The sequence below is a fragment of the Ursus maritimus genome, unplaced genomic scaffold, assembly GCF_017311325.1.
Source record: "Ursus maritimus isolate PB19 unplaced genomic scaffold, ASM1731132v1 scaffold_27, whole genome shotgun sequence".
NCBI classification, from domain to species: Eukaryota; Metazoa; Chordata; class Mammalia; order Carnivora; family Ursidae; genus Ursus; species Ursus maritimus.
In genome coordinates this window covers 29116811-29127844 of record NW_024425230.1, presented here as the reverse complement: position 1 = coordinate 29127844, position 11034 = coordinate 29116811, and the positions used below count along the sequence as shown (strand labels likewise).

Sequence of the window (11034 nt, the reverse complement as noted above, 5' to 3'; positions counted from 1 at the left end):
ATGAGGCCTCCCCAACCGTGACCCTGGCCTCAGCCGGCCAGGCCGCACACCTCCCCGTCAGCAGCAGCAGCCGTGCCAGCCCCAGCCAGAGCCAGCCCTCCCGACGCGGTTGCCTGGTAACCGGCCCTAAGTGACGGAAACCCCAGCAGGCCACTAACGAGGGGGCAGCGCCAACCACCTGGCCCAGACCCCACTGCCCCAGCGGCCTTAGGAAGGGTTCGATGGACAGTCCGCCCGGCCTGCCCACGGTAGGAGGGGATGTGCTCTGGCACTGGGGGAGGGGGCCTGGGCAGGGCCAGGAGGAGCTGTGTTGGCAGCCCCTCAAGACCTTTGAACTGGGGAGCTGCAGGAAGGTAACTCCCGATGGAGGCCAAAGCGAGGCGGGCACTGGGCAGGAATCAGGGCTGTGGGTACAGCCCGCCCAGACCCAAACCACCATCCTGGAAACAGCTGTGCTGCTCTGCCCAGGGCACAGAGGTGGGGGGAGGGGATCCCCAGAGAGAGGCCCTGGATGGGGAAAGGAAAGGAGGTGATTAGGGAGGCTGGCAGAAGTCCAGGCTCAGGCTAGGGGGAGCAGTCTCCTGCAACAACGAGGGGGAAATGCATCAGCCTCTCCTCTTCTCACTGAGCTCCCCCTCCTCCTCTCCTCACACCCCCAACCCCAGGCTAGGGGCCTCCAAGGAGGGGGCTGCAGGCAGCTGGAAGCTCAGGTGGACCTCAGCCAGGTGTTTTTCCATCCTGGGTCCGGGGATGGAGAAGCAGAGGGAGAGGGAGATGCAGTGTCAAAACAAGAAGCCAGCTGGTGTGCAGACTGGACAGGCCTTCGGGAGACCTGGGTTCAAGGCCCGCCTGCCCCAGGTTGCTCTGGGCCTCTGTTTCCGTGTTGAAATGGGCGCTGGCAGCAGGCCGCTGCTGGTCCGAGGTTTGGTGTCACGGATCGTGAGAGGCTGAGAGCGGGGAGTGCAGGGGGCAGCAGCAGAGGCCAGTGCTCTCAGCCAAGGAGAGCATATTCCAAAGCATAGAGGCAGTGCCCCAGCGACGACCTCAAACTGGCTCGGGGGGCTGTAGTGGCCGGTGGCTGGAGAAGGCCAGTCAGGAGGAAGACAGAAGCCTGAGTGGGAAACTGGATCCTGAGGGTACTGAGGAGCCATGGGAGGCTCCCAGCTGGGGGGTTACAGGGTCAGATATGGGCATTCAAAAGACCTCTCTGGAGGGAGGAAGCTAATGTTTCCCACTACTTCCAGTACTGAGCCAGACCAAGCCAGTGGCTGGGCTCTGGCATAGCCAGAATGGGGGACCCTACCTACCCTGACTCAAGGCTCAGTACCCGATTCCTCAGGCCTCTCTTGGGCAGCCCATCCCTACACAAGCACACGTCACCCCGAAATGCCATGGTCTGCTTCACACCTGTCTCTTTCACTGCACTGGGAAACAGCATGAGAAGGAACGATGGGAAGGATTGTTAATCCACCCTGGCTGTTAGAGTGTCCCCACTCCCCTGCACTAAGGTCCCCAAATTATTGTGTGTGGGCTTTTTCTTTCTAGCCAGTAGGCTGGCAGGCACCTGCCTCCAGAGGAGCCCAGTGAAAGCCCATCTCCCTTTCTTGGTCTTGGGGATCCCCCTCTGAGAGACTCTGATTTCCTCTGGAGATAGAGCGGGCTCCTCCAGAGTCTGGGGGCTTCCCACTCCCTGCTCACCTGGCAGAACAGCAGGTTACCGCCTCCCCGGCCCTCCCCGCAGAAGGCAGCTCTGGTTTGCCGGCACAGCTTTGGGAGGTGGCTGACCTCACTCTGATGAGATCCCATGACCCTGCCCCTCAGCCCGGGTCCTATCCAACCCAGGCTCTCTAAAGATACGGTGAGACCCAGCTGAGGGCCTCCGGTTCAGCCCAGCCCTCAGGCTTCGCGTGCTTGTGTGGTAGAGAGTTCCTGACCATCAGCTGTACCTGAGCCTTCTCTCCGAACAGTTTGGGGTCACACGGTTCTTTGGGGGAGTCCCAGCATCCCCATTTCTTGGTTCTGTGGGCAAGCCACTTCCCCCCTCGTCCTCTAGAGCTACCACCAGTTAAGGCCTTACTATAAAGCAAGCTGTGAACCCACTGGATCTGCATGAGACCTGTGATAGGCTCTCCTTATGCCCATTTGACTGATGAGCAAACTGAGAGGTTAAAGGTCTACCTCAAGGTCACACAGCTCAGTAAGTCAAACCTCAGTTTGCCTGTTTTTCAAACCCTGGCCTCATATGATTGTTGTAAGAATTAAGTGAGCTGTCTATTAAGTGACCAGCTCAGGGCCACACTCCAAGTAGGAGCTCCTTGCCTGGCCCACCCACCCACACTGAGCTATTCCTCTGCTGAATGGGAGTAGAGAAGGGAGGAGGAAGCAGAAAGGGCAGAGTGTCTCAACAGTGGTCCGAGGGCCTCCCTGGAGGACACAATGTGTATAGTTGGGTCTGGAAGGATTGGAGAGAGCATTGCTGTGTGTCTCAAGGAAAGGTGCCACGCTTCTCTGTTTCTCTGCCTATACCGTGGCTGCCAGCGCCACATCTCCCTCCTCTGGGGGAAGAAGCTCCTGGGAGGAAGGAAAGAGATTGGTAAATAGCGAGTGTGGCCTCATTAGAGGGAACGACATTATTAATAACTGTAGGTCCAGCTGAGGTTCAGGGAGCTGACCTTTTACCCCTCACCTTTCCAGGGAGTCAGGGGGACTCATCAGTGTCCGGGGTGGGGTGGAGGACTGCAGACTTGGTGTGGCAGGGTGGGAGGTGGGGGGTGTGAAACCTCCCTTCTAGCCTTTTCTATGCTACTTTTCTTTGTTAACCCCGCCCAGGAAGCCCACAGAAGGACAGACTGCTCCCTTCTCTGCCTTTGTTACCGCTGTCCCTTGCAGCCACGGTACCATTTCTCCTCTCCAAGAGCACAGCCTAATAAGCCCTCGGGGGCTGCCAAGGCAGTCATCTTGTATCGATTACCTTCCTTCATCTGACAGACACCTGAGAGCCACTTTCCTCACAGGCTCCACACATACATGACCCTCAGGGTAGAGAAGAAAGGGGCAAGGTCAGGGCCTTCAGGAGCTCACAGCTGACACCCGACAGAGCTTTTTATCATTTACAAGCCATTCCCCGCACAGTTTTGCACAACACTCCCCTCAGTCTGCGAGGCAGGTCGCATGGTTCCCACTCTGCCGATGAGGCAATGGAGGCTCAGAAAGTTACACAGTGGCTTCCAAGTTCCCTTTTCCTTATAGTGCAAGGTATTTAGGTGATGCGGAGAAGGAATGGGCAAGACGCTGCTTAAGGGGGCTGCTGTCTTTGTGAAGTGTTCCTGAATTAAGGCAAGACTCAGAGTGGGGCCGCAGAATCTTAACTGGCCCCTAGGGTCTCCCCAGGCTCGTCCTGGCCTGCGTGGGTCCCACTCAGGCTCAGAGAGAGTGGAGAGAACATCACGTGATGTGAGCACACAAGCTGAGAGTCCCAGGCCCTAAGAATTGAGAATAGTGCCCTCACCCCCCCCCCCAGCAGGGCAAAGGTGGGAGAACAAGTGTGCTGAAGAACCGACGGGGGTGGTGGTGGGGAGAGCAGAGTGGTGAGGAGCAAGAGTAGGGACGAAGAGCTTGTGATCTGAGTCTTGGCCATGACCCCCAGTTGTCACGCACAGGTGTGCTCTCCCGATGCGAAGGTGTGGAGAGAGCCAGGAGATCTGAGTTTTCATCCCAGCCTGCTGTGCAACCTTGAGAAAGCCCCACACCTCTCTGAGTCTCTGTTCCTCAGATCTCTCCAGACCCTCAGGACCCTTCAGCTCTCAACTGATACTCTCTCCCCTCCCCCCAGGGGACCTCCACTTCCTCTTCCTTTTCTTACCTGCAGTGTCCGGCCCCTCCTCCTCAGCTCCAACTGCTTCCTGACTCTCGGAACCTATGGCCTCAGGCCTGCTCTGCCCTGTGACTCAAGCAGCCCTGACCTTTGGGATCTGAGCAGGTGGCCTGGGTGGTTTTGTCCCATGAACTTGCTCTAACCTTTAGCATGTCCACCTGCCTCCCAGCTCCTTCACTGCACACACCTGTCCCTAGTCCTTGGGCTGCCCAGGAACTGTGAGAGACCAGGTTTCTTTAGAGAATGTAGCAGCATCAAGGGGCTTCACATCCAAAATTAGATGGCCCCGGGAGTCGGGGCAAATGGAGACAGCCTGTCCACCCCTCCAGCCCCTCTCTCTGCAACATACCATTCCCGGCTAGGAACGCTCCACCCCATCCCACCTCCCAGACTTCACAAGTTCAGGCCTGTCTTAGTGAGGGAGGTTTGCCAAAAAGGTTGAGGTACCCACTGAAGCCACTTAGCAATGGCCAGCACCCTCATTCCTGGCCCGCTATAGTGATGGAGAAATCACTCCTTCCTCAGATACATGTGGTGCCCTAACAGGGATTGAAATACATTCGTCTGGAATTTGCCCTCAGTGGCTGCACCGAGATGTGGGGACGGACTCAGGAGACCTTCTCCAGCTCCCTAATGCAGCTAGTACTGGCCAAGGGAGCCGGACATCTACTGTGTGCCAGACATCTCAATACAGCCTCTTCTAAGTCTTTAGACCACCACCACTGTAATTCCACTCTTACTAAAATAAGGAAACTGAAGCCCAACAAGGTCAAGAGGCATGCACGAGGCCACGTAGCTAAAAAGTGGCAACGAATGAATGATCTAACGGAGTGACTGAATGAAGGCGTGTGCTGGGCGCGCTGAGCAGCGGCTCGGGGAGCGCGGTGGATACAAGACCATGCACAGCACGGGCGGCCGTGTCCTAGTAAAGCTGGCCGCCGCAGGCCCTCCGCACCCCCGGGCCCAGGGGATCGCGGGCTCCCAGAGGCGCGGCCCGACACAGCCTCCACCGCGCGGGCCGCCCCGCCCCCGCTCCGCCCCCAGCCCGCCCCGCCCGGGACCGCAGACGGCGCCCAGCGGCGGCGCGAACGGCCGCGAGGAGGGTGGCTCCGGGCTCGGTGCTCACCGCGACTTCCCGCGCAGGGCCCGGCCCGACAAGGACCCGCGGCCTCCGCGGGGCTGGAGGATGCGGCCGCGGCCCCCGGCAGCAGCCGCGGGAAGCCTGGCGCCCTGCAGGTAGGAGCTCGCCCGCTCGGGCGCGGAAAGTTGGGCCGAGTTTGCGGGCGGCGCGTGGAGAAGGGGCGGGTGGCGCTGCCCCAGGGCGCCCCTACCGGCCGGCCGGGGCATGGAGCGCGCCGGGCCTGGGCCGAGGTGCTGCCGCTCCGGGCTGCGGCTGGCCCCGGGCGGGCGGGCGGCGGGGCAGGGGGCGCGCGGCTGCTCCGACTTTCCCGGGACTTCGAGGCTCCCGGGGCCTGGGAGCGCCCCGCAGCGCTGGCGAGTCTCTGGCGCCGGATCCGGCGAGGAGGAGCTCGCGCTTGAGCCCTCCGGCCTCTCGCGGGGCCCCGCTCACGTGGACTGCCGGGGCGGAGATGAGGGGGCGGCGGGGGGCTGGGCCTGGGGGGGTGGCGAGCGCTGAGGCGCCGCGGGGCCCTGGACGCGCCCTGCTGGGACGGGACGGCCCTGCGGTTTCCTTGCTACGGCTTGACTCACCCTCTGGCCGCAGCCCAGGCTGGCGGGATCGCCCCGAGGCGGTGGCTGCCCGGACACTGCGGCCAGGCCGCCCCCTGCTCCCGTCCGCCTTCCAGTCTTTGGGTGTCGGCCCTCGGGGCTGGGTGCGCGGGCCTTCCTGTGTGCACACGTGTGCGGGGCCCGAGCAAGGGGAGAACGCAGTTCTGGAGGGGCGCGCGTGCAGATGTGGGCCATGCACACAAACCCGTACTTACAGGCACGGGTTTGCATGCGTGGCTGCGGCCTATGTATCAGCCTGCTGGGGTGCACGTGCGCCCCAGAGCCAACGGGCAGAGCATGTGGACACCCGGAAGCCCGCGGGGTCAGGCGCGGCGGCAGCCCCAAAGCCAGGTTGGCTGAGGGCCCCAGGCACCACGGTTATGGGCGGGGCAGGTAGAGGAAAGGTGGTGGAGGCCGATCCTGCGACCCTTCCCCCTCCAGTGGAGCCTAGGCTGCGCCAGGCTCTGTACTGCCCAGAACCTCAGCTGGGGGAGGTGTGAGGACCCCGGGAGGGGCCCTGATTTAGCCTCTACGGGAGGCCAGATGCCGGCCCCAGCCCGGCAGGATCGCTTTCTTCTTCCTGGTCTTTCCCAATTCCCAACGTCCATCGGCCTTCCGGAGAGCCGCTAGGAGATGGAAGAGCTGTTTGCTTCCCCTGAGGCTTAGGGCCGGGATGGCACAGTGGCGGTGGGCTCTTTTCCTGAACCCTGCCCTGGGCCCTCGCTGAGTTTGGTCCTCCCAGCCCAGCTCCAGCCTCAGCCAGCAAGCAGCTTGGTGACCCACAGGGTGATGTGACCCTGCTCCCTGGGGTCCCGCCCTTCTCCAAGCAGTTGCTTGCCGCCTCCGTCTGTGTGTGTGTCAGGGAAGGAGGCACCTACATTTTGGCTACTGGCTTGAGTGGGGAGGGGCCTCCCGCAAGGGACTGTACACTGGGCTCTTTCTCCTGGCAGGAGGTAAGGTCAGCCCTGTACCCTTCATAGCCCTGTACTGACTCCCTTGAGTCCTGTCTCTCCCCAAAGACTCCTGAGGGCCCCGAGTGGCTTCACCCCTATTGGCTGGTTCCCAGGGTGGAGGGGGGAGGCTGTCTCAGGAAGTCTCCAGGGCAAAGGGCTCGCAATGGGCAGAGCCCAGGAGAGAAAGACTCCTGGGGCCTAGGGTGGGTGTGGAGCAGGCTCCAAGGGGCATGTGGGGGAGGGGAGACCAGAGCCAGCACTTAATTAATCCAGAGCTCCCCATGGTGGTGGGGGGCAGGCTTAGCACCTCGAAAATCATGCAACTCCTTCTTGCAAGGTTGCTGTGCGACAGGATGGAGCTTTCCATCTGGGATGCAGATCTCTGTCAGAGAGCATTGCTATCAATGCCCCCGATGCCCCTTCCGGTCTTCTAGGGAACATCCCTTCTCTAGGCTGGCCTGAGGTGTTGGATTCTGGCCAGGAGATGAGCCAACTTTTTCAGAGTCCCGCCTGGCTTCCACGGTGCAGTTAGGCTGGGATGGGTGTGGGCATTGGCCTTCATACTACCCTTGGCTTTTCTTGTCCCCAAGATGTATTGGTCTCCTTCTGAGCCTGTGGTTGTCATTGGCCACAAGCCAGAAGGGAGGAGAGGGCTGGGAGAGGGGGCTGGTCATGGCTTGCACCTGACCCGTGGCTAATCATAGCAAGAGGGAACTGATTCATCCTTTCTAAGCCACCTGAGGGTTTCAGGGAACAGGGTGCTAGAGGAGGTAGAGGCAGGGTGATGTGGCCCGAGAAGATTGGCCTCATATGACCCTTCATGGGTCACTGGGTACCTGCTGCCTTGAGGAAACCCATGCTTGACTTCTCTGGGCCTGGGTCCCAATCCTTGCTTTCCCTTGCTTCAGGGACTTAGTCTTGCTGTGGCATTTAGTGTTTCTGTCAGCGCAGTGGGGGTAGTAGCCAGCTAGCGCTCTGTGGCCCCTGGGGACTCCCTCCCTGGACATTCACATCCTCCCACTTCCCCACCTGCTTGTCCCTGGGGCCGTGCTGTCCTCGTGTGCCTTGGAATAGCCCGCTGCCGCTGAGGGCCTGGGATGCACACAGGCTCTCTTCCTGGACACTTTGGGACCTTCCTACTGGTGCCACAGCACCATCTACTGGACAGCATTGGCTCTCCTGCTGGGGGCTGGCCCCTACGAAGCTATGCCGCCCACCACTTCTGGGTGGATAGCCCTACCCTATGGAACCAGGCCCACTATCTGTGTTGCCCTGGGCCTAGGGACCTGGGTTCCAGGCTTGGCTCTGCCACTTTTGATAAGATTGGCAAGTCAGAGAGTGAGACCTAAAGAGTGTCTCGGGAAACCTGAATTCATAGACTGTCCAGTTCCACATCTTGGCTGCAGCAGGCATCTTGAGATCCCTATGGCCTCTGGAATAAGAGCTGTAGTGGGAGGTGGGAAGCCTGCCTCTTGTCCCGTCTCCTTTACCAGTGACTTTGGGATGAATGGGTCTCCTCTTGTGTATCTGGGGAACAGGGGTAGCCAAGTGAACGGATCCTCAGACTGTGCCCTGCAAAGTCCGAAAACCCAGGAAAGGGTTCTTGAGAGTCATGTGTGGAGAGAAGCTGAACAGAAGGGGCTCCTGGAATGGGGGTGGAGGGGGGAATAAGTTGGAAACCTCTGTGTTGTATGGCTCATGCATGCATTCATTCATTCATTCATTCATTCATAGTCTTTATCAAGAATCTACTGTCAAGTTCTTAGGTGTGGCGATGAGCCAGTGAACAGCAGCCCTCAATTGCTTGCCTGTAGCCTATTCTGACAGCCCCTGCCTTTCTTGCTGTCTCTCCCAGGTCAGCAGTTGAGTAGCTGGGGCCCCTGAGGGCTTGAAGCCTTCACAGTGATGGCAGAGAAGCGGCCACTGGGGACCCTGGGGCCTGTGATGTATGGCAAGCTGCCCCGCCTAGAGGCAGACTCCGGACCTGGGCACAGCCTGCCCCCCTCTGCTGGTAACCAGGACCCCTGCAGCTACAAGGGTGCCTACTTCTCCTGCCCTATGGGGAGTGCTCCCAAAGCAGGGTCTGAGCGGTTGGCATCTTGGACGCCATATCCACCGTTGTACCCTACCAGCGTGGCAGGACCCCATCTTCGGACAGACAACCTGTTGACCAGCTGCCTGCTCTACCGCCCACCAGCGGAAAGCTCTGAGAAGGTGCAGGACCCTGGCCCTGTTGACCTCCTGCCCTTCGGTCCCCAGTCTCATTCCTACCCAGGCCCACCGTTGGCGGCACCCAAACCTGTCTACCGCAGCCCTCTGTGTTACGGGCTCTCGACTTGCCTGGGGGATGGGGCAGCGAAGAGGCCACTGGATGTTGACTGGACGATGGTGACTGGACCCCTCTTACCGCCGGCTGACCCATCTTGTTCTCTGACCCCAACTCCTGGCAAGGGCCAGTCCCTGGATGGCACCTTCTTGCGTGGGGTGCCAGCCGGGGCATCTGGCAAAAACTCAGTAAGCTTCTCCCCGTGCCAGGCATTTCTGGAGAAGTATCGGGCCACGCACAGCACAGGCTTCCTGGCCTCCAAGTATGCAGGTCCTTACCCTGGGGACCCCAAGCAGGCGTTGTCCGAGGGACCCCCCAGTCCGTGGACCCAGCTGGCCCAACCCCTGGGGCCAGCCTGCCAGGATACAGCGCCTGCCCACTACCCGCTCCCTCACCCTCCACAGGCCCTGCCTTGCCCACCAGCCTGTCGCCACCCGGAGAAGCAGGGCAGCTACAGCTCAGTGCTCCCGCTGCAGCCTCTGGGAACCCACAAGGGCTCTGGGTACCCGGCTGGTGGGCTGAGCAGCCCCTACCTGAGGCAGCAGGCCGTCCAGGCACCCTATATGCCCCCAGTGGGCCTGGACACTTTTTCCTACCCGTCTGCCCCACTCCCAGCACCCTCACCAGGCCTCAAGCTCGAGCCCCCTCTTGCTTCCCGGTGCCCGCTGGACTTTGCCCCCCAGACACTGGGCTTTCCTTATGCCCGGGATGACCTCTCCCTCTATGGAGCATCCCCGGGGCTTGGAGGGACGCCACCTTCCCAAAACGGTGTACAGGCTGTGCCGCAGTCCAGTGCCTTCCAGCGAGCGTGCCAGCCCCTGCCTGCCAGCCAGCCCTGCCCAGAGCCCATGAGGCCTGCAGAGAAGCCAGTCCGGGAAGTAGAGGAGAAGATGTGGCTGCCCAGCTGCAGGAAAGAGCAGCTCCAGCCCCAGCCCCAGCTCAATGAGCACCCCGGAGCACCCATTGTCATTGGAGATAGCCCGGTTCCGCGCACCCCTCCCACGCTCCCACCCTGCGCCCAGGAGCGCCAGTCTCTTCCACAGAACGAGGGCGCGCTGCCGCCCAGCTCTCCACCCATGCCCATCATCGACAATGTCTTCAGCCTGGCCCCCTACCGTGACTATCTGGATGTGCAGGCGCCTGAGGACACGGCGGAGCCTGACCCGGCCCCAGCCCCCAGTGAGAGCCCTGCCAAAGACTGCGGGGGGCCCCTGCCTGCCCGGGACGCCCCTTCGAAGGCACGCTGCTCGCTTAGAGAGGAGGTGGCACTGGACTTAAGTGTGAAGAAGCCCGTGGCAGAGGCTCCCGTCAGGGTTCCCAGTCCTGCAGTGTGTGCCAAGCCCACGGCAGCCCTGGATGTGCCGGGTGTGGGGAACACAGTCTCGGATCTACCAGACCTGGAAAAGCTAGTCACGGAGGCACCGGGGTTGCCCGGGGTGCCGGCAACCACCGAGGCCACCCCGAGGACCAACTTCCACAGTTCCGTGGCCTTCATGTTCCGAAAATTCAAGATCCTCCGGCCGGCACCCTTGCCTGCAGCCGCGGCCCCTTCGGCGCCCACCCCGGCCCCTGCGTCCGCCCAGCCTGTACCCACCCCCACCTCCGTGCCCCTCGGTCTCCAGATTCTCACGCAGCCCTTGCCAGTGGCCTGCTTCAACCTGGCGCTGCCCAGTCCTCCAGCTGTAGCCATGGCCTCCCCCACCCCGGCCCCGGCCCCGTCGCCGTCGCCTGCCCCGGCCCAGGCTCCGACTCAAGCTTCTACCCCCGTGACGGCGGACTCTCCAGAGCAACACTTCACAGGACTGCACGCGTCCCTGTGCGATGCCATCTCGGGCTCAGTGGCCCACTCCCCGCCCGAGAAGCTGCGTGAGTGGCTCGAAACGGCTGGGCCTTGGGGCCGGGCGGCGTGGCAGGACTGCCAGGCCGTGCAGGGGCTGCTGGGCAAACTGCTATCGCAGCTGCAGAGCTTCGTGTGCACACAGCAGTGCCCCTTCCCCCACGTGGTGCGCGCCGGGGCCATCTTCGTGCCCATCCACCTGGTGAAGGAGCGGCTCTTCCCACGGCTGCCTCCCGCCTCCGTGGACCACGTGCTGCAGGAGCACCGCGTGGAGCTGCGGCCCACCACACTGTCGGAGGAGCGGGCACTGCGCGAG

At 61.7% G+C, this 11034-nt stretch overlaps 1 protein-coding gene across 1 annotated transcript in view; it reads left to right on the top strand.

Annotated features, from left to right (window-relative positions):
• The first annotated feature begins 4942 nt into the window (after positions 1-4942).
• The window catches only part of CUNH15orf39 (chromosome unknown C15orf39 homolog), an 11444-nt gene continuing 5352 nt past the window's right edge, over positions 4943-11034 (top strand). The window contains exons 1-2 of the mRNA XM_040642975.1: positions 4943-5110; positions 8411-11003. Coding sequence (XP_040498909.1) covers positions 8461-11003 — 2543 coding nt within the window. The 5' untranslated portion in view covers positions 4943-5110; positions 8411-8460. The remainder of the gene's footprint in view (positions 5111-8410; positions 11004-11034) is intronic.